The sequence below is a fragment of the Oryzias latipes genome, chromosome 11 (assembly GCF_053564925.1).
Source record: "Oryzias latipes strain Hd-rR chromosome 11, Olatipes_Hd-rR_3.1".
In the NCBI taxonomy this organism is placed as follows: domain Eukaryota; kingdom Metazoa; phylum Chordata; class Actinopteri; order Beloniformes; family Adrianichthyidae; genus Oryzias; species Oryzias latipes.
The window spans coordinates 16,425,881-16,450,121 of NC_136247.1; the positions used below are offsets into that span (position 1 = coordinate 16,425,881).

Here is a 24,241-nt window from a genome sequence, read left to right on the forward strand (position 1 = left end):
CACTACATCCGACTCATTCTTGATGTTAAGTTGCTTGGTCATGGGTCAAAAATACATCCTCTATTTTTTTAAAGCGGCTGCACCAACTGCTAAATTGAAACCCCCTTGCTAGCAAAGTTAAGGAAGGGTTAATGGCCGACTTCGTGGAAGCAACTGTCCTCCGCTTGCTTTGGACGGTTCAGGCTTCCACGGCGTACGTTAAAAAGTGATAATGCATACTTCGAAGGCCATTAACCCGTTTATACCATGGTCACTTACAAAAGAAATAAATAGTAAACCGTTTTAAGTGCTTAATTCTTGTATTTTTTCCAATTTAGATCGCTTTTTTTCCACTACTTTTAGGATTTAAAATGTGTAGTATTTTGCAATATCTAGTATTCAACATGACTCATATTTTACAATTTAGTCATTACATTTGGTAAAACACTAATTTCAGATTTGACACTGAAACGATTTTGTGTAAAAACACAAGAGAAAAAGAAAAAGATTTTTACTCACTTAGTTTGTTAAATTTGTTTTGGAGATTTAGAACTCTAAAGAAACTGATATGGTTATCTTTTTTCATATTTATGGCCTGTAACAAGAAAAATGTTAAACACTCGGAATTTTAGATAAAAATGCATCACAGTTAAAAGAAAATGTGCTTTTTTCATAATCAAAAACTTAAGCTGCAGACGTAGAAATCTAACCACTGGAAGTCTCTGGGAAGGACATCCAGTCCCAGATTGTGAGTCTCACTCAGTGAACTGATGTCATTCCTGTGAGAACTGTTTTCATGCGATCTAGCTTCTATCTGTTTTAGGTATTTTCTAAATTTAACTTTGAATAGTTTTACCTCCTGCAATGTTGCCGCAAACCTCATGGTGCACTGTTGACAAACTGTTGGTTTCACATTCTTTCACAGCTAATTACAGTCTGTTTTCCCCCCACAATCCTTTGCAATGTGTCAGGGAGTTGTTTTTAACTCATGTAAGCAGTAAAGAGACTAATGCCAGGGAATATGTGGCTTTCTGTTCAAGGTTAGCATGTTTCATTGACTGGTTTGTACCAGCTATGATTTAGCATGAATTTGTGCTGTTTGACACGTTGGAATTAGTTGCATGCCAGTTAAAAGCAGAAGACGAGTTCCTCTATAGAGAAAATGGTTCACCCTGTTAATAATGCAAACAGCTTTTCCTTATAAATATGCCAGGGTATTCAGGTCTGGTCTTTTTTAATTAGCTAACATTTGAAATGTTTGGAGGTGGTGGAACAGCAAGCGTCTTTTCCCTGAACGAACCTGCTTGTTTCTGTGCATTTCACAGTCGGGGGTTCATAAAGCATCCCTTAACTGAGCTCCTTTGTCTTTTTGCTCCTTTATTTCATACGTTTTGGCATTTGGTGCCAAAAAGGTGGACCATCATCCATCCGCTGCAGTATTTGTAGACTCAGACAAACATTTAGAGGATGCATATTTTAGCTGCTGCCCTTTGAAGCCATTATTAAAGATTCGTTGTTGCGATAACAAAGGTCGACATTCCCAAAGCATGGAAAAAACAACAAACCAAAAAAAGATTTAAGCTTTAAAAGAAAATATGTTTTCACTGCTGATGCTTTTGTTGGCCAAAACTTCTCGATTCCTTTTGTGAATCTTACTTTTTCATTGATTCTCTATTATTCTGTTGTACCAACAATCCTCAACAAACGTAAAAGTTGTCAAACTTTGGTCAGTTTAACCCTGTAAAGCTCACTACATAAAAGAATAAACAAAGATTTATCATTTTTTTCGTAATTAAGATGGTTTTAAACCCTTTCATGACATCCACATTAAAAAATTGTAATATCTTTTTTTAAAATGAATTATAGATGGTATAAATTGTAATACATTGGGTGATTGGGTAACAACCACCTTATTCACTCACTGTCTCAGATCTGATCCACACAAATTTGACTTGGTGTATTTTTTATAAACATAATTAATTATCAACTAATTTTGATTTTTTTTAATTAAAACAAGTAGTTATTTAAAAAAAAAAAAAAAAGAATAACTTAAAAAACCCATTTGGCCGGAAAGGTTTAGCCAATTTTAAGTTTTATGATGCAGCCATTTGAATGAGCAGGAATAGCCCTTTTACTGCCCCTAGTTGATGATGATGAACTATGGGGCAAAAAACATGGTCCAAATTCTTTACAATTGGTTTGTAAGGAAAGTGGGGATCAAGTTAAAGAGATGGGGTCTCATAAATCCATGTATCAAAGATAATACCAAAGGTTCAATAGGGTTAAATTGTATTGTTTAGAGCAAGGGTGCCCAAATCCAGGCCCTGAGGGCCGGCCTCTTGTTAGTTTTCCAGAAACGCTGCCTTGTCTGCTGTTGATTACCTGGATAAGTTGTGTTTAGCCAATAAGGAGCTTCAATGGCAGGAGGGTTGGAAAACATGTGGGACACCGGCCCTGGAGGCCTGGATTTGGGCATCCCTGGCTTAGAGTGTGACATATTGTCTTTAGCCTAATGTAAATACTAAGGCAGAAACTTGGATTCTTTTTGTGTTTTTTTTCAGTTGATCCCATCAAAGACAGCCCCAGCTACAATAACAGCAGTTCAGTGGCAGCAGCCATCCTAGTGCCTTTTATAGCCATGATCATTGCAGGCTTCGCTTTGTATCTCTACAAACACAGGTAAGTTATTTTTTCAAACTATGATCAAGAACGGATCCAAACTTAGTTACTTTGGAAAAGCTTTTTCTTTTTAATTCAAATAGTATAGAAAATTGTATAGAAAATCATTTATCAGAGCAACAATTGTTATTCTGACAAATAGAATGACTGAGTAATGGCTCTTTATTTCTCCATAGAAGTTCTCATATACACTCAATGGTTATAACACTGTTTATTGCTCATTTCATTCATTGATCTCATTTGCAGAAGAAGACCCAAAGTTCCTTTCAATGGTTACGTGGGCCATGAGAACACTAATGGACGAGCTACGTTTGAGAACCCAATGTATGACCGCAACATCCAGCCCACTGACATCATGGCCAATGAGACAGAGTTCACAGTCAGCACAGTGTGCACAGCTGTATAGCAACAGCTTCTTCTGAGGTAAGAACCAGTCCATAGCTAAATCATTGGACATCATCCCTCAGGTTTCTAGATCAGGATAAAACCACCAGTCAGTTTATTGTCCTGCTGTGATTCCTGGAAAAATAGTTTTTTTACAAAATGAATTGTAGACCTTACTTGAGTTTTAACACTTTATCACCAGGGATGTTGCCTTTGACAGTAAAATAACAAGCTCCTTGAACTTGTAGAAAGTGTGGCCTATCAGCACAAAACTGCTTTCGTCCACTTCAGAATCGGTTGGATATATATATAATCGAAATGTCCGGTATTTACAGTAAATACGCTGATTTAAAGAATGTCAAAACTGGAGCTAAAGCTTTGGAATTAGAGTAAAGTCTCTTAAAAAAAACGTTTATTTTCAATGTTATTACACTAATTGTGACATTTTTTTCTCTTTTTCTGATCATCTCCTTGTTTGCTTATGAATTACCTTTCTTTTTCTTATTTCTCTACTATATCTACCCCTCCATCCACTCACCAACTGTTACATTTAATTAGGGAAGGAAGAAAAAGACCCCATCCTCGCCTGACCGTCAACAGAAGACAACTCCAGTTCTTTGAGCAGAGGATGAAAAACGTATTTCAGTTGCTGTGACACCTTAAGGAAACCAGTGATGGAGGCTCTTTCCTGCAAGAAACAAAAAAAAAAAGGAAAATAGAAACCATGCGAAGGCCCCCTTTTTCAAAGGTCAACAAGAAAAGGCTTTCTGGAACTTTACATGGTTTCTTGATCATTTCCCATATTCTGCAGAAAAGCCTCCATCTGCACCTGCAGCAGGCAGGAGCACTGCTGGAGGCAAGGTTTGGATGACTTTTCTCACCGCTCTCCGCCTGAACACGAAGGGACTGGTACGGCCGACTGCGAGTCCTGAAATGAACCAGTAGCAAACAGATCTGTTCAAAGGTGGCTGTGTGGCAGACCGCCGCGCGGTGGTTTTCTGTGGGTCTGAGAGAACCCGTCTGGACTAGGTCATTTCATTTGTCTTTTTGTTTTGCAGCTTTCTGCTCCTCTTTTTTTTTTTTTTAATCTTTGACGATTTATTCCATTTCCTTCGAGCATTTGCTCCTGAAGCTGCTGAAAGGTTGCTCCCAGTTCCTGGCTGTGGGTGAATTAAAATTTCAGTAAGCATTAGAGACACTCACTTAATCATTACGTTCTCTGCTTTACTTTTTACTTTTTAGGGGTTAAAAAGTAAAAAAAAAAAATAAAAGCACTCCGTGAGGGTGCTGGGAGAATGTATGTGTCGATGAATTTCTTCAAACATCTGCAACTGCAGACTCACTTTGCTTTTGTAACCTCAGAGATTTCATCCAAACCAACAGATGTTTTCTAATTGGTGCAACAATTGCTTGCGGATGTTTTAAGATATCTCTGTTTGAATGAAGGGAACCACTTTGTTAGCCTCGCAAAACTAGACAATTAAAATGTAATCCAGAAAACATGTGAATAACCTATAAAACACCTCGGCTTCAACTTTTAATCCCCAAGTTTTTCTTTGATAGACTGGACAGCAGCGTTCCAACTACACCCCAAAAGGTTGAATTGAAGGTGCTTTCGGTCTGAGGAAAGTACGAGACATTGTACATCTTCCCTTCCAAGAAAACTTCTGACAGTTACATCCATTTGAAGAAGAGTAATGTTTCTGTGTTTTGTCTTGCTCATCAGAAAAAATGCAGCAGAAAGCTGTTTCCCCGCTCTAACAGCAGGGGAGTCGCTGGCATACTGATTCCTCCCACACTTTAAATTGAAAATGATAAATCTTATATGGAATAAAAATGACGATGCCTCTAATTGTAATACTCTTTATGTAAAAGAGATAAAGTAACACAATACATTTGTTTATTTCTTTATTTTCCTTCTTTTTTTTAAGACAAAACAGAAGGAAAATGTCATCCTATCCATCAGCATGAACTCTTCCTCATCTTGTCAATGATGTCTGCTGAGTTTCAAAACACTATTATAGAATAATACAATTCTGTGACCCATGTGTGCAGAGAATGCAAAAAAAGAAGTGTGATTTTCAAAGATGCTGCTCCGAGCAATTCCCTAATTACTTTTCGCAGACAACGCTGCGCAATTAGAATAGTGCTTGAACTTCACTGGACCATAATGAGCCATCACTTGCAATTAGCTTTTATTTTGCTGTGCTTTGTTGTCAAACCATGAACTCATTCTACCTTCATCGTTGCTTATTTTGACACATCCTCAATTACGGTGTGTCGATTTTCAGAGACCAAAAATAAGCACCGCCGAGCATCCTCCATAATCTTTGGCTTTTGTTCTTTTTTGGTGCGCTTTGGAAATGCAGGGAAAGTGAGGTGAAATGAGTTTTTGCTCATGTATATATTATGCAAAGTGGCACTCGCAGCCAAATTTGACCTCCATGGCAACAGATGTTTCGATGAGTACGTCATTTCTCTCAGAAAGCCTGCTCAGTAAAAACAGTCACCTCATTGTGTCTCAGTCACTCACTGCGGCTTGGAATAGCTTTTAATGTTTGGTTACTTTAAAGGTTGCTCTCAACCATAGCAGCACATTTTTGTCATATTTAGTCATACTTGTGCTGTTGTTTGATTCTTTAAAAGCTAGAACTTTCGAAGATTTCATTATTTCTCTGTTTGCCTTAGTTTTTTAGGACACTTTGGACTGACTTCCCTCCTTCCCAAGGCAACAATTGTTACAATAATACATGGAATTGAACAAACATGTTAGAAGTGCATGGAGGAGGCCATTCCGCTAATTTTATTTCCCTTATTGGTAAAATGGACTAAGTTTATTCCAGTAATTGTTCTCAAAAAGGGCTCATTTGGAAGAAAAGATCTTTTTTTTTTTTCCATTAACTGGTTCCAACCTGTTCCCGTCTATAATAAGCACTTTGTGTTCATTATAGTGCCTTGACATAACCCCCATAGCATCTGAACTCAGCCTGAGAAGCTCATTTGTGTTGATGAATTCCAAACATGATCACATTCTCACTGAGTCAGGGGTTATGATAATTTGTGTCGGATATGAAAAATAGAAGGTGTTTTCAACTGAGTGGTCAAATCTCTATTATCTCTGCCTGAGTGACCAACTTACCCTTAAATTCCTGACTTTCTAGAAGAGGCTTTTATGGAAAAAGCCAAGTGCTTATTAGACATGTGTTTGGTTGTGTAAAGACTTTGTAGACCTGCCTACATGTCTGGATTGTGTTTTTTGTTATTATTATTATTTTTTTTAAGATGCTTTTTTTTTCCAACCAAAGAAACCTCCACAAAAATGCATTTTGGTTAAATTAGTCATTGAAACAGCTTATTTGCATTTCAAGTGTCTGAAACTCTTTTAACTGCAAATATTTTCAAATATCCTTGCTTTAATTAGCTAAAAATGTGATTTTTAATCTAACCCATGAGACCCACTCCAAATATTCTTTTATCTACTGTTAAAGTGATCCCTTTTAATTATGATTTTACCATTTTTGGCCAAAAAAACCAACAAAAAAAGCGTCATTATTTCTTTAGTAATTTGCCTCTGAGTTGTAGACTGTTGGCACCTATGTAAGCCTCCACTTGTTTCCCATGATCCCTTTGTTTACACCAATGAGTTATTTTGGCAAGAGTTGCTTCGCTAGCTTGTTGCGTACACAAAGTTGGACGCCATGTTGGATATCAACCTTCAAATCAACCTTTATTTATATAGCACTTTTCAAATGACACCACAAACAATGCCGCCCCCCCCCCCCCCCCCCCCCCCACACACACACACACACACATACATACACAGCATGATAGAAAAGTGATAAAATGATGGAACTTAGAGACCTGGCTTTGTCCTGAAGTGGGGAAATGATATTATAGGGACATGTCCACATCAGTGACCCCCCACCCAATTTTACGGAGTACACTACCACAGGACCCCCCAGACCCGATCAAAAAATTCAGACCCGGGAGTTCCCACTGCAGTGACCCTATTCACTGAGAAGGGTCAGTCACTGATCTGGAGGATCTCTCTCAGGAAAACACAGGAGTTACAACTAAAATGGAAAAGGAATAAAATTAAAGCTAAAATATATTTAAAACAAGAACAAAAAACAAATAATAACATAAATAATCTTTAACAGACATATAAAAGTGTGACTAAGCGTGACTAAAAAATGATACACATACACATAAAAAACTAGTTAAAAGAGGACATACATAATTAAAATATCAAATAAATTCCTAAAATTCTACTAAAAGCTAGATTACAAAGGTAGGTCTGAAGCCTTCCTTTGAAAACATAAACAATCTCTGCAGCCCTGAGGCTCTCTGGGAGGCTGTTCCACAGGCTAGGTCCGTAAGAACTGAATGAGGCCTTGCCGTATGTTTTAGCTCTAACTTTTGGGATAACCAAAAGGCCGGTATCAGAGGGCTCATATTTTAAAATCATATCAGATAAATATGAAGACCCAAGACCATGAAAACGTTTATAAACCAATAAAAGAAATTTAAAATCAATCTTGAAGCACACAGCGAGCTATTGCAGCGATTTTAAAATCAGTGTAATGTATTCCCACCCCCTGGTCCTCATCAGTACGCGTGCTGCTGAATTTTGCAGCAGTTGAAGGTTCGATATCCTTCTTCTGGGAAGACCAGAGAGCAGGACATTACAATAATCTAATCTGCTGGAAATAAAAGCATCCATTAGCACCTCTGTGCTGGCAAGAGAGAGAAATGGGCGGACTCTGGCAATATTTTTAAGATGATAAAATCCTGTTTTTGTAATATTTTTAATTTGTTGTATAAAATTTATCTTTCATTCATTTTCTACCGCTTTATGCCTTTCGCGTCACGGGGCTGCCAGAGTCTATCCCGGCCACTTGTGGGCGAAGGCAGGGTACACCCTGGACTGTTCGCCAGTCTGTCGCAGGACCTCAATCACACACCCATTCACTCTCACATTCACTATAGGGACAATTTAGAGTTGCCAATTGACCTATGAAGCATGTTTTTGGACAGTGGGAGGAAGCCGGAGATCCCGGAGAGAACCCACGCATGCACGGGGAGAGCATGCAAACTCCACACAGAAAGGTCCCCCATTGACTTGAACCGACTGGGGTTCAAGTCCCTGATTCAAAATTAACACCCAGGTTTCTCACACACTGACAAGTTTTGTAATTCTTTAGTTCAGATAAAACTATCTCTCTCTTGTCTTCAGAACCGATCACTAAAACCTCTCTTTTGTCCTGGTTTAGCTGTAGGAAGTTCTCTGCCATCCATGACTTAATGTCTAACATGCATTTTAAGAGTGTGTTGACTGACTCTTCGTCATCAGGAGACACAGCGATGTAGAGTTGAGTGTCATCAGCATAGCTATGAAAACAAAACGTCATGCCTCCTAATGACATCCCCAAGTAGCAGCATATATAGATTAAAAAGTAGTAGGCCTAAAATTGAACCTTGGGGGACCCCACAGTTGATGTCAAAGACCTTTGAGGAGCATGTATCCATACTTATGTCAAATCTTTGATCTGTGAGATAGGACTAAAACCACTTTAGTACGGTACCAGAGATGCCCAAACCTCTCAGCCTGTTGAGTAAAATACTGTTATGTACTGTGTCAAATGCAGCACTGAGATCCAGTAATACCAGGACTGAGGGTTTATGACAGTCCAGGTTACATCTAATATTGTTTACTATTTTAACAAGGGCTGTCTCTGTGCTGTGGTTTGTCCTAAAACCGGTCTAATATTTTTCAAATTTGTTATTTCTATTTAAAAACTCATTAAATTTGATTAAAACATAGGTCAAGATGCCTGCTCACTGCTGTGCTACAATTGCACAAACAGAGCTTGAAAAAACAAGGATGTGACTTTTCACAAGTCGACAATTATTTTCAGTTAATAAAGGGGAATTTCTAGAAAGCATTTTAGGACGATCTGAGTGAGTTTACTCTCACATTAGTGAACGTCAATGGCAGTTTTTTATGTTTTCTGGCAGGAAAGCCGATCTTTTCTTTTCTTCTTGGACGATGACCCATCGTGTTGAAGCATATTATTTTGCAAAATAAACTAGCCAGGATTCCCTTGGTAGGGGCAAAGACCGTGGGGCTCCTCGAGACCAGGCTGTAGACCATGTTGCACTGTTCTCAGTCAACTGTGTCGCGCAACCCCAGGCCCAGACAGGCCCACATAAAATGGGTTCAAGCGGTCTGTGGTGACCCGTTTGGAAACACAGACCAAGGAGTTTAATAGTTTTTGTAAATCTTAGTCTGTGTGTAGATTTGAATAAAATCACAACCATGCATCAGGTACGCATTGTGATACTTATATGTACATTATATATACACCATTTAATGGTGTGTTTATTTATAGAAACATTTAAAATGTCGTTCATCTGTTGTATCTTGTACAAAAACATTAATCCCATGGCCTGGGTTTTATTTTTGCGATGATCAGAGTTTTTTTCTTTTTAGAATGGGACCAAAATTAAACCTTTTATGGTCACTTTACTGTATCTGCTAAGCCGTGTCTCATTGTTTACAGACCTTTCCAATATGGCTTTGCTCTTTGTTTCTTGGACAATGGTAACAGGCTAGCGTAGCGTCTCTAGTAATTTAACTTATTGGTTGACACTTTCCCTTGCTAACTTACAATCCCCCCACCCCCAACCTAACATTAGCGGTGCAACAAAAATGATGAGCAAAATTGGAGCTATGCAGCAGTACAGTTTTTAGTCAGATGACAGCTCAGACGAGGAAAATAAAGCCATTAATCCATAATCTATTTGTCTGCAAGGGAATGTGTCAGAACAGGGCGGAGCAGGCAGACATTGGCCCGCCCCTCACAGTTTCTATGTCACTGAGAGCTTTTTCAAACATGTTCTTTTGTCTCCTCCTGATTTACCACTATTTGAATAAATCCTAAATTATTTTCTATATTTCCTCAATCATGAGAAAAATGCATAAAGAACATGTTAAAAACACTAAAAATAGGATTTTTATTGGAGTGGGTCTTCAAAAAAAAGAAATGATGTGGAATATACCGCAAATCTATTGGACCACAGAACATATTTGTGATATTTTTCTGTTTCACCGATGCCACCATGGGTTCCCATGGGTTAAAGGGACCTAAATCTACGTTTTCTTTTTTTTTTCTTTTTTTTTATCCTAGCCCAAAAACTTTTAAAAGAAAATGAGCAGAAAATGAGGATCATTGAGTTCAGGATGAGACTGTGCTGTAAGAGTTGCAGTTCATTGATAGCAGCCAGCTTCTCTTTTCCTCGTTGTCCTTGCAAATTTAAGACAGTAACTCTGCTCAGCCTCAGTTCATTTTCGTTATCGGCCCCACACAGCTCGGAACGGTGAGCTCCCCTGCTCTCCATCTCGTCGATGATAAAACATGCCACGGCGTTGATCTCAGAGTTCCCTCTCAGACAGAGATTAGAGCTGAAGCTTCCCACCTCTTTCTGCAGCCAGAGCTCTCGCTTCTCACCAGAGTCCACACTGAAAAACAGAGCAATCCATCAGTTTTCTGCATGACGCTTCCTCTAGCCGTCATCACTCACATTCCTCCATCTACTTCTGTTGACACATACCGATGGCTACAACAGAGCCACAACTTCCACTGCGCGGTTTACCTCCACTTCATTGCTGTGTGTCCAGTAAGGAAAATAAAGAACAGACTTTTTGAGCTTATCAGTGGTAAAAAACATATACTCAAAATTGTATTATTTGTCTCCAGTAACAGTCAATCCTATCAAAATAAATGTTTTATTTAATACACTGCTACAGGAAAGACTATTAAACAAATAGTTGCTAGACTTTATAAGAAACACTTCAATTCTCATGGTAGAAAATGTTTGCAAGGTCTAACATATTCATTTTTTTATCTTTTTCAAGTTTTAAGCCAGTCCAGTGTACCTCTCATTTGGCTTTAATGTGGGACTAAAAGTTGTAGCACTTAAGTATAGCACTGGAACGCGTCAACTCATAGGAAGGCAGTGATTGGTGAGGTTTTTTTTTTTTAGTCTGGCTGCACACCAAAATGGTTCTCTGGAAAAAAAAGTGGAATTACACGGACTTGAACATATGGAGTTTTACAGAGCAACATCTGCGAGAAAGTGTCTCTAAAAAGGAGAATATGTTCAAATGTAAAAAAAAAAAAAGAAAAAAAAAACCTTCTTTTGTACAGAGATATATTTTTATGAAAATACATTTGTAATATAAAAACAGAAAAATGTATTGACATATACGGTAATTTTTTTCTTTCATTATTGTAGTACAAATGCTAGTGGGGAGTATATAAAAAATCTATATATATATATAAAAATATATATATAATATAAATATATAAAAAGAAAACTAATTCTAAGCTTTTTGTATGTGTAAAAACGATTGTATATACAAATTTACATACATAGTGTAAATATGTAAAACCCACCATGGCTTGTCTGCAATATATAAAATGTATTTTATCTGTCTGTATATGATGCTTTGAATTGTGTCTAAGCTTATTCTACTTTCTTGAACTTGAAACTTATTTTGAAGGTTTTGGAATAAAACATAAAACCAACTCTCAACTTGTGTTTGGTTGAATGCTTTCCACTGTGACTGTACACACAGAGTGATATCACCTGGGGTGTATTCCAGGAAGCATGTTTAAACTACCCTGACTTTAAGCCTGAACTCTGGCTGAAATCCGCCTGAACTTGCTTACTCTGGGTATGTCGGTTCCAAAAGACCGGATATGAGTTAGCCTAATTACTCTCGACTTGGTAACCCTGGGTTAATGCACGTGCATGTCAAGTACATAAAGACATTCTCAATGGATCGCCGCTTTCTGGAGTCACCGTGGAAACGCGTGTTGAAAAAAAGAGAGCGCTACAAGGCGTATGAAGATTATAAGACCATCAAAAAAGTAATACGGCTGCATCATCAAAAGAACTTATGCCAGTAGACAGTGGGGGTGTTATATAAAATCATCATTCTCTCCCTCCCTCTTCCTCATGGTGCAGAGACTTGAGCAAAGTAGGACAAAAATAACTCGGTAAAACACAGTAAAACAGCTAAACAACTAAACACCTTTGGTCAAAAACCCACACTTAAACCCAAATCCATCTAGACAGGCAAAAGGAATGGTATCCCACAATCCCTTGCGGTGCCGATCTAACAGCAGCACCAAAGTTACACCTACTTAATTGAATACATTTGAATGGAATTAAAATAACTGTCTGAAAACTACGTGTTATTTTTAAACTGACTTAACAAAAAAAAAATGTAATGATCTTAACTGAAGCAAATAATTAAGTTGGATCAACAATGTAAAAAAGTTTATTTTTCCAACATCCATATGTGGTCTTATCACCCTCTCAAGGTGGAAAAAGTATTATCTGAGCTTCTTCATCCACTAAATCATTTTCAAATGGACACGCCATGCTGCTTCACCTCTCTGAAAACAAACTAACCTTGAACTAAACCTGCTCCACACCAGGTTATGTTCAGAGCATGAGTTGCTATGGCAACTTGACATACCCTGAAACATACCTCCATTTCTGGAACCGAAAGCTGAGGTTATCAACTTCCTTAGCCTCAAACTTACAGTGGGAGCTAGCATAACCTGCTTTCTGGAATACCCCCCTGGAAAGGCTATTTGACCATCACATGACCAGTAGTCAGAAAAAAACAAAAACAACAACACATTTTTAGACGCTAAACCTCATCAGGAACAACCTAAAAACTCAATGAGTCAGGCCACTTACTAAAAGCCCACATCCGTCCATCCGCTAAATGTGGGGTAAAACTTTAATGTGGCAGTTTCACTGGCTACTTTGGCTGCTGAGGCATTATTTAACATCTCTGACAGAAGGCTTAAATTTACAATTTAAGTGTCTGCTGTTTATCACTAGTTTTAGTCATTACTCTTCTGTTGTAACTTGAAAAAAAAGCATTTGTGATTTAAACAAAGTTAATGTCTTGAAAAATGGTGAAGTTGCAGAGGGAGGCCCGTCTAACGTTTGCTAGAGAGCATTTGGATGATTCAGAAGAGGTTTCGGAGAATGTCCTATGGTCAGATGAAACCAAAATAGAACTTTTTGGTAAGAACTCTACTCATCATGTTTGTAGGAGAAAGAATACTGAGTTGCATCCAAAGAACACAATATCTACTGTAAAGCATGGGGGGGATGGAAACATCGTGCTTTGGGGCTGTTTCTCAGCAAAGGGGACCAGGACGACTGATCTGTAAAGGAAAGAATGAATGGGGCCATGTGTTGTCAGATTTTGAGTGAAAACTTCCTTTCATCAGCAAGAGCATTACAGATGAAACGTGGCTGGGTCTTTCAGCATGACAACGATCCCAAACACACTGCCTTAGTAACAAAGGAGCGGCTTCTTAAGAAACATTTCAAGGTCCTGGAGTGGCCTAGCCAGTCTCCAGATCTCAACCCCATAGACAATCTTTGGTGGGAGTTGAAAGTCTTTGTTGCCCAGCAACAGCCCCAAAACATCACTGCTCTAGATGAGATCTGCATGGAGGAATGGGCCAAAATACCAGCAACATTTTGTGAAAACCTTGTTAAGACTCACAGAAAGCATTTGACTGCTGTCATTGACAACAAAAGGTATATAACCAAGTTTTGAGTTGAACTTCAGTTATTGATTAAATGCTTATTTTCCACCATACAAATACATCCTCTAAAAATCAGACAATGTGACTTTCAGGGTTTTGTTCTCATTTTGTCTCTCATGGTTGAGGTAAACCTATGATGAAAATTACAGGCCTCTCTCATCTTTTTAAGTGGGAGAACCTGGACAATTGGTGGCTGACTGAATACTTTCTACACCACTGTGTCTATAAACATATGATTAAAACCCATCAATTTTGGGGTTCAGTGGAATAAAAATGTAATAAACATTTAAAATGTAATGTTTTTTGCTGTACTGCTATAATTTTCTAAAATTTGAGATGGTTTTATTGTGAATAAAACATATAGTTCGATTTCCTGAAAAGCAGTAAATGGCAGATCATACAAACTGCATGTTGCGCCTCACCCAATGCTATATAGAATGTGTGCTTAAAACAATTTTTAGTTTCTTGCAATGTCTGGTAGGTTTTGTTGGTGATGCTAATTTAGATATGTCAGTTTAACCCTTGTGCTATCCTAGGCACTTTAACATTGGGAGTTGGGTCATCTAGACCCACTAGACAGTGCACTGAACCTTTTTTCTTCAATGATTCGTGAACCTCACTGGTGTCCATGGATTACATGAAATCTTTTCCACCTTTATCCACCTTTGTCACCCCAATGTAAGGGTGGGGTCATCTAAGATAGCACAAGGGTTACAGGTATTTACGTGAATGAAGTCATGAAGGTCTGCTTCAGTAAACATGAAAAAAGAATCATTGTGAGAAAATCATTGGTGACAGTGGGAGGGAAAATCTCCCTTCCAGCATGACAACATATATTTAATGCAAAACATCAAATTTGACAGTTTCATCATTTTTGCTTTATACTTCATCCAGGCTCACATTCATTTAAGGATGTATTAACATTACCAGAATTAAAGCAATGAAGTAGTTGGATGAACCCTTTTTAAAATTAAAATAAAAATATTTATATATTATTATCTCTAATGTTTTTATCCATTTTTGTCCAAAATGAAGAAACATATAAACATATAGGTTGTGTACGAATTGCTTATTTACTCATTATATAGTGCGTTCGCCATTTTGTAGTGCAGAACAATTCCTAAATTGAGTGGCCTAGAAATTTCCCAGAAGTCTCTGTGCATTGAAGCTCACTTCACTGGATTGGCAGCTGTCTTTTATTTTGAAAGGAACCATGTGAGCCTCTGTTAAAAGTTAGAACTTATTTCATATTTTTTTTCTTTTTAAAAAAAATTGCTATTTATTTTTTATTTTTCCCCACCATAAAACAGTAGTTTTTTTATAGTTATCATTATAATATTAGCATAAAGACTTTGCAACTCCTACTGGGTTGTAGACGGTGGGAAATTTACCCCAAATGCATCCTTAAATGTTAAAAGGCTGTAGACCCGTGGTTTAACCGTGTAACACTGGATTTTCACAATTAGTGCGAAAACATTTCTCTGTCCTTTCTCCGTCATGCACCTGCATCATGTGACTGATTTATAGTGGGGTCAGATTCCTGTCTGCCCAGTTTGGTTTTATAGCTAGAAACATGTTTTTATAGCACACCAGGAAACTGTTGATGCAGTTTCAAAACTCCAAAGTAATTGCAGTTAACTTAATCCCTGCGCTGTTTATATCATAGTTATATGCCCATTATGTATAAAAGTTTTGATCCCTTTGTGCTTTATCCATTTATTACACTGCATACTGTGACAAAGCAGACATTAAATACGCCTCCACATCTGCACTTAGTGCTTGCTTTCATTAAAAAAAAAAAAAGAAATCCACAGTTTATTTGTTTTTCTCAGTCTGAACAGACTACAGAGAAAATCACTAAATAAAAAGTTGCATTTTTTTTCAGCTAGTCAAGTAATTTAAAGTTTACAGAAAACTATTGCAGCATCATCAGTCTCTACATCATCAAAATCTTCATTACATCTAGAATTTGGTCCTGAATCGGAGACAAAACAATACTAGAAGGAGCTGCATTTCCAGAAAAAAATGCAGGGTTGAATGCTATATTGCTGAATGAAAATGAAACTTAAAGGGTAACAATTGGCCAAAAAAATCAAAGTTGACCAATAATAATGTCAAAAAAAACCCAATAACAAAAACGATATCTTTGTGAAAAATGCGAGTGCCGGGTATCAAACCACCAAGCTTTTGCACCACAGAGAGAAACAAACGTTTTCAAGGATTCCCCATGTATTTCAATGGAGGCAAAAAGCCTGGACATACTGGAAATATCTTGAAACGTTCAAGGATTTGGTGACAGTGTGAGGGAGTAAAAAGTAAAAACTAAGTACATGTCCGAACAACAAAACAAGTTGCTTCTCGATGAGATCTTCTTGTTGTTTTGTGCGGTGTAGAGCTGCTCAAAGAGGCTCATTTTGCTCTGCTGCCAACCAGTGGTCGGTGGTTTAAGGGGAAGACAAGAGTCAGAAGCTAAAAGACGCCCATATATAGTTAAATGAATATCGTCCTTACAGCATTTTAAATCGATACACATATAGCGATAAATGGCCAAGTCAACTACAGTCAATGTAAAGATAACACACATGTTTGGACTCTTTGCCATTGTTGACTCACACCTGTGCAACTGCCCTCCCCTCACACTTAACCTGCCATCAGGAGCCTCCCAATCTTATAAACTGATAACCGCCTGTGATTAGTGGTGTCATCAGGGATCCACGGGGATGGTTATTTTTTCCTTTTCATGCAGTGCATTTCATGCACACTGAAGAATGGAACAATCTTTGAGAAGGTTAAACAAATCGCACAAAAAAGCCCTTTAATTGTCTTTTTTTTCCCCCACCTACCTCCCTCAAGAAACAATTTGGCCATTTTGTCCACACTGTAAAAATGCCATGAACATTTTTGGATGGCATGAACAAAATCTTTCAGTGATTACCCCTTCAAGTGTATGTGTGGGTGTGTGTGTGAAAAATAAATAAATAAATAAAAACATGACTGTGTTTCATCCTGGTATTGGCAAGGTTATAGCCTTTTCTTGATTGATTAAATCAGCACCCATACACGGTTCATTAGTCACTCTGTTCTGGATCGGGTTTCCCACAGTGATTAATCAAACCCCGTCAAGTCGCTCTGACCTGCAACAGTGTTTCTTTACATTGGCCAGTTTGCCCTCTGTCCAGATGAGTGGAGGTTTCAGAAAACAAACTGCGTGGCCTCAGCGTTAGTGTCACCGTGTCAGTTGGGAGCATTTACTTCACAACCACTCCACTTTATCACCAACTGATGATGCACATCAAAAAGAAGCTATTGATTTTACCTTCTGCTTGATATACCATACATGCTCCTGTCTCATGAACTCCTCAGATTAGAATCGGATTCTGCCCAAACACATTAAGCCTTTAGCTCATCTGAGGGCACTTGTGAGATAAAGTTAAACACTGGATTCCCTCGAGTAAGTTCTCAGATTGATGGGGTTTCTGCTCTGGCAGAATTTTCACTTTTCTTGAACAGGAAGTTGAAGATCAACATCAGTTTTAGTGCACTACAACTCCTCCCCTTGGGGCTTTTAATACTGGTCTCCAGGGAGAAGAGGACGAAGCCTTTCAGTGTTCCTGTGAGCAGGACGACAATTAGCTCTGTCACTTTTATCACTGTGGAAAGTCTGCTTCCCTCCGACAGTCAGATGCTCAGCTGTCTTGACTGAGGTGGCAGCTTTTCTCCAATTACCCGGTTGTCCGGCAGCCATGTTTCCTTTGTTGCCATCCACACAGAGAGATGAAAGCTCATTATACTGTCCTGAAAAATAAATATCTTTTGGGACTTTGCAGGTTCTCATCTCAATTTGCTTCATACGAAGCGTTAACTTGATTTCCTCTGCGGGAAATGGTGTTGAATTATTACAGCTGTAGGCTAGCAAAGTAAATAGATAAATATGAATACATTTGTTGCTGTTTGCTGGTACACTGATCCTCAAAATATTTCTGCAAACAAATGTTTTTTTTATGCGTTGTCCTTTATTTTTTCACCTTCTTTTAATCACTTTCTTCTTTGTTTGTTGATATTGAAATCCGAGGGGACATCTCTTCTGTGCCCCTTCCTCTCAGTTCTCTGCTTTCTCTTGTTGCACTGAGAATAGCTGGGATATTCAAGGAGACATCAAAGCAGGAGGTTTACCCTCAAAAATCCCCCAAGTGAGCAGGCCTGGGCCTTGGCTAATATCAGGCAAAATCCACCCTGTGCTCTCCCAGTAGACATTGGACCAAGGATGAAGGGATTGACTGATGAGATGAAGTGCATATTTGCTCTGTCGGTTGAATATGTCAGCAGGGGGCTGGCTTACTTACTGCACCCAATGCATGCTGGGACAGCTAATTTACAGTAATTACCAGTAAACATTGGAGGACTCAGTCCAGGCTGGAACTTTCCTTCGGTCAAACTTAAAGATACACTCTGATCATTTTTAATCTATTTCATAGTGTTCCTAGTGGTCTTTCAATTATGATTAGGCCCTTTTGGGCAAAAATCAAAGCCTGTGTCATTTTCTGGGACATAATTTCTGCAAAGCGGCAGGAGTTTATTAGAAATTTGCCTCTGAGTTGTGGGCGAGACTATTAGCGCAGAGTGACCCCATCCTCATTTCCTGTCCACCATCTGTTTACATGCTCTTCCACTAGTTTACAACCTCTCAATCCAACAACCTAACAAAACGGCAAGCAATCCTGGAGCTATCCAGCCGGGCAGTTTTTAGCCAGATACCAGCTCAGGACACCAAAGACGTTCGTGGATCTACTCGTCTGCGAGTGGATGCATCAGAATAAAGCGGAGTAGGGAACTTCTGTATAGCTTCTATGACTAAGTTCACACTGCAGGGCTTAATGCTCAATTCTTTTTTGCAAGACTGTTCACATTTCCAAGTAAATCCAAACTTTTGTGATCTCCAATGTGACCGTGAAACGACCCAAAACTGACCCGCATGCGCAGAAGAGTACTCAACGGTGAACGACGTCACTCGTTGTTTGCGGAGCCAACGTGAACAATGGATGCCAGCAACTGTGTTGTCAACAGTGGAGCTCTTTTTGCAGCATTAAATTTATTTTCACGGTTCGGAATCAAGTCGCTTGGCTGGTCAGACGGCGGTCGCATTTGAAAAGATCGGATACGTATCGTATTCAGGCCGGCAAACCCAAGTGGCCTGGGTCGCATTTGAAAAGATCGGATCTGTGTCATTCAGACTGTCATGAAAAGATCGGATACGGGTCGCATATGGGCAAAAAAATCGGAATTGGGTCATTTCAGCCTGCAGTGTGAACGTAGCATATGTCACAACTACAACCTCTCTCCAACAGCTTTTTTTCGTCTGCTTCTAATTCACAATTTTGAATAAGGAAATACTCAGAAATGAAATCTTAAGCAGAATTATCTTTATCTATCTCAGGGGTATCCAGATTTGGTGAGGAAAAAACTGTGTGAGGGTTGACCATTCGGCCTATTATTAACGATTTTTAATACAATTAAATGCAAATGGACAGTTGAATGAACTTTTCTTGCAGGGGTGTTTTCGTTTCTTCACATAAAATTCATCTAAACACATTTGAACCAAAATGACTAAATTCTGCATTTGAAGACCAGAAAATAAAATTAAGAAAAACTTTGGGTGAAAATTAATAATTGATTAGCAAAAAATCTGGGTTCATACGAAATGTCACAGTTCATTCATTATAAAATTCTCACTGTGAACGTCTAAATTTAAACAGTTTTAACAAGAAAATGGAAAACACTTATCCTTTTCAGTACAAACTACTGTGGTTTTGATCACACAAAAAAACTTTGAATTGATTTACTACAGAAGCCTGAACAAAATCTTTCCATTCACTATTGCGATGGTTCTACTGAGATCTCGATTGCTTAAAGGCTGTGGTTAATGCACAACATGTCGTTCAAGTGAGAGTCCTTTAGTCCTGTCCTCATGCAGTTCTTGTCAAAGTTCATAACAGAGAATGTCTTCTCACTTAAGTATGTGGAGCCAAACAAGCTTAGCAAACGTTCACATCTGCTGAAAGCTGCTTTTATGCAGCTGGGAGTAAAAGTTGATAACCGGGAGCTGTTGGTGTCGATTGCGACACAACGTCACTCTGCAGCTCAATGAACTCTGCAGGTGGGCTAGAGTGTCATCAGGGTGCACGGAGAAATTCCTCTTAAAAAAAAAAAAAATGAGCGGTGTCGGACGTGTCTGTGCTTTCATCGCAGGCTAATAAAAATAACTCAAATTCTGCTCCTTTTGCCTCCAAATGTCTTTCAATATCGGATGAAATGTCTTCAATTCTCCGGACTACAGCGTTCCAGAAAAACATTAGCAAACTCTTGCTTCTTATTAGGACAAATGTTCTCCACCATTTTCATCTGCAGTCTTTACTAAATAATACCCTTTTGGTGAAAGGTTTGCAGTGCTATAAATGTTGCTACCTCGTAGCTCACTTGTGAGGGGTTTTCATTTGACTCACGGGTTTTCGTGAAAAACACTGCTGTCCCGTAAAACATTTTCCAGTTGCTTCAAATTTGTGCACGTAGTTTGTCGTAGATGGCATGTTTTGTCTGGCATGTTTTGCCTGGTAGTCCCCTTTGATATTAAACGCCTTAAAAAACAGCCACAGTCTCTTAGCATATTAGACAGACAGTTGATTTGTCTTTCAATAAAAAATATGCCAATTTCCACTTGGAAGCGGCGTCCCTCATTTTTCAGCCAATCACAATCAAGCAATCATGCTCACAGTTCTTAGAAAGTGCAAAGGGCCACAGATTATAGATTTTATGACATAAGCTTGCAGGCCAATTAAAAAATGGGATGCGGTCCAAAATTGGCCCGTGGGCCGGACGTTGGACATCCCTGATCTATGTCCTCCATCATCAGAAAAATGCTCCAAGAACATGTTGATAACATTAAAAACACAATTTTGGAGTGGGTCTCTAGACGAGGCAGTCACTGTAATCAACCTTTTCTAGAATTTAATTAGCCCATTTCTTCCTCACGATATGATCTTTCTGTCATTACCCAGCAGATGCCACCAACTTATACCGATAAATGTCAATTATAGCAACTTCCGTATTTTTAACAAACAAGCTTTAGTGTCATGGATACAGAACGCTGAGACGAGACGGACGGATGATATCATTCTTAAGTGTGGCAGATGATGGCTTTCTTATTGGACTAAATGGATAAAACAAAAGCTTTGTGATAGCAACCCAAACTGAACCTCCAATTACTATCATGCATGGCTCATAACAATAGGATGATCACTAAAAAGAAACTGTCATCAAGTGATAATTACATCCAGAGCTCATCAGAGGGATGTGTAGCAGTGTGGAATGTGCATCTCTTTTGCTTTTATTGTCAGCGAGCAAACAGCTTTCCCATGAATACAACTGATTCATTAACACTCTTATTTAATTAACCAGATATTAATGAATAAGTGGTGTGAAGGGAATGACTGGTGAGAAGGCTGAAAAAGATGTTATTTTGATTATTTCACGCTGAAGTGAAACAGATGCTTACATTTTTATGCTCCTTGCACCAAACAGCAAACATGCTCAGGTAATAGTAATCTGCAGAACAAATTGGCCTCTTCTTCATCATGTCTGCAGAGACAACTGTGTCAGTTTCTTTTCAGAACCAGATTTTTTGTAATGGTTTTTGCATTGCTGATTCCAAAATAAGGACTGATTTGAAGTGCTTTTTATTTTTTCAAAGCTGGCTTTTCTTGTTCTTTTTTTTCCAAGTGGAAACCATCATTTCATCTTTTTCTTTACATTTTGCTGTGGCAGAGGCCGTGGAAAATGGCTATTCAACCAGATGTTTCCCGCTGGATTTTGCTATAACAGAGATAGAGATCAGAACCTAGTTTGTGTTAACACCCTATGGATTACCTACGGCTGCTTATGTATCACGTGAACACCTAGTGGTTGCTGTATTTGTATTTGCGTGGGGTCAGTAAGGGGTATGTATACATTACTAACAACTAGAGTGTGGTGTAGGGGCTCCGTACATCGGCATCACTCACAAAAGCTGAAATTCACTGGTCCGTCCATGGTGCGTCTCTGTTGTGCTGACACACACACACGAAAAACGTTAATTAATCAATCAGAAGGTTTACATCGTCTCCGTCATGTCTGATTCCCCCCCGCATCGCAACCCAACACAACGCATTGCAACGCAACACAACACATTGCAACGCAACACAACGCATTGCAATGCAACGTAAGCTTTAGCAGGAGTTCTATTTGCAGTCCTTGTCAATTTTGCCCAAACACCCCAGCCAAGGGTGAGAAAACACTCGTGAACAGTCTAAAATGTAGAAGTAATAAATATTGCATTTAAAGTATGAGAATATAAATTAAAATAAGTGAATACATAAAAAGTGCATAAAAAAGTCGAAAACACTTAGAATATAATTTAGAATAAGTTAAGACGTAAAAAGTACAACTTGACTATAAAGCAGTTAGCAAATGAATATGTCATACAATATATAATAAAATATAAGAGTAACATTCTAAATCCCACATACAAGACTTAGTTAAAAGCTAAATTAAACAGATGTGTCATAACCATTGTGCTATCCTAGACACTTTAACATTGGGAGTTGGGTCATCTAGACCCACTAGACAGTGCTCCGAACCTTTTTTCTTCAGTGATTTGTGAACCTCACTGGTGTCCATGGATTACATGAAATCTTTTCACCTTTATCCACCTTTGTCATGGTAGGGAGAACACCTCAATGTAAGGGTGGGGTCATCTAAGATAGCACAAGGGTTTAGGTTTGTTTTAGAATCTCGACATGAGGCCCTCACAACCTCAGGCAGGTTGTTCAAAGACGAAGCCCAAATTATCTAAACGAGGAGGCCTTGCTGTGGATTTTTGTTCTGACCCTAGGGGGCTTTAGCAGGTTGAAGATCTAAGGGCTCTGATATAAAAGAAGGACCAATACCATGAAAACGCTTATAAACTATTAAAAGAATCTTAAAATCAATCCTAAAGCTGACAGGGAGCCAGTGCAGAGATTTTAAGATTGGCAGAATGTGCTCCCTCTTCCTGGTTCTCGTTAAAAGGCATGCAGCAAAGTTTTGGACTAGCTGCACGCAATAAAGAGTGCTTTTCTTTACAACAGAAAGGAGGGCATTACAGTAATCTATTCTTGATTCGATGAAAGAATGTTTTAAAATGTCAGTGCTGGCTCTAAAGAGAAAAGGTCTCACTTGGGCAATATTCCTCAGATGGTACACTCAATAATGGTACGTTCTTTTTCATGTTGTCCCTTGACGTGGCCGTACTATCCTCAAGGTAATCTTAGCTCAAGCAAGACACACATGCACTCCCTCTAAAAATACAGCACCTCTCTCTTGGACCTTCCAAAGGCCCAGACAACCCAAAAACCTGCAGCATCTGTACAGGTCAACCATGTAACATTCTCTTTTTATTGATATTTTGGCAAAATAAAATCTTCATTGACAGGAAAAGTATTTTTTTTTTGGGCTAAAAACAGTTCATAAAAAAAGAAAACTTCATAAAAAAAAATGTTTCATCAAATTTCATGGTAGCATACCTTTTGTCTATAAGTGAATTAAGAGTCCTGTTAAAACCAAATTAGTGAAATATATATGTAAACAAATCAAATGGAATATTTTGACAATCATCATCTTAAAAAAAATAGTTCATTAAGAGTATATACACCAGTAATCATTTTAGCTTGTGTAAGGTATAACAGTTATGGCTACAGGTTTATGCTGCTTAAACTATAACATACACATGTAGTGTTGTATAGGCTAGTTTGTAAATGGTAAATGGCATATAATTATATAGCGTTTTTCTTCCTACAAGGACAAAGTGCTTTACAGTCACAGTCTCATTCACCCAGTCACACACACATTCACACACTGGTGGCCGCTCCGCTGCCAAACACAGGCGCCCGCCTACCACCAGATGCAAAGTGGGGTTCTGTGTCTTGCCCAAGGACACTTCGACTCATGGGTGTGCAAGGCGGGAATCAAACCTGCAATCTTATGATCGTGGGTTGACCACCCTACCACTGCACCACGGCCGCCCTAGTTTGTGAAACCTTTATGTTAATAACATGACTCAATGAGTCAGAGGAAGAGCCTCACTGCATTGTGTGGCCCATAATAACAAAATCTTATGAATATCACCTGATTTTATCATTTATTTATATTTGTTTTAAGCTCTAAGGAGCAGCCACTTGTAAAATTCCGGATGTTGAACCATGACCATGAAAACTTTATCTATGAGGCAGAAGGAAGTTTTATAAATATGTACCTGCTGATTTTTCATGCAAGTATTGGATCATGACTTATCATAATTGTTCAGGTTGTCTCCAGACCATCTCAGGACTTCAGGTTATGGCACATTGTATGATATTTGGTTCAGAAAATAAAATGTTCCTCATAAAAATGCCTCTAATTTCTAAATCTAAGAGATAATTTAAATCAAACCTGTTTCCATTTTAACGTTAGATATAACTTTAACCTGAACCACGCGACTGTTATAT

At 38.5% G+C, this 24,241-nt stretch overlaps 1 protein-coding gene across 3 annotated transcripts in view; it reads left to right on the forward strand.

Annotated features, from left to right (window-relative positions):
- The window catches only part of csmd2 (CUB and Sushi multiple domains 2), a 280,249-nt gene extending 273,072 nt beyond the window's left edge, over nucleotides 1-7,177 (forward strand). For 2 of the 3 annotated variants that reach the window (XM_023959868.2, XM_078955368.1), the window contains exons 70-72: nucleotides 2,541-2,658; nucleotides 2,905-3,081; nucleotides 3,601-7,177. In XM_023959868.2, the coding sequence (XP_023815636.1) occupies nucleotides 2,541-2,658; nucleotides 2,905-3,064 (278 nt within the window). In that variant the 3' untranslated portion in view covers nucleotides 3,065-3,081; nucleotides 3,601-7,177. Of the gene's footprint in view, nucleotides 1-2,540; nucleotides 2,659-2,904; nucleotides 3,082-3,596 lie in introns of all 3 variants that reach the window. The other variant, XM_023959867.2, reaches the window with a different exon arrangement.
- Nucleotides 7,178-24,241: the final 17,064 nt, after the last annotated feature.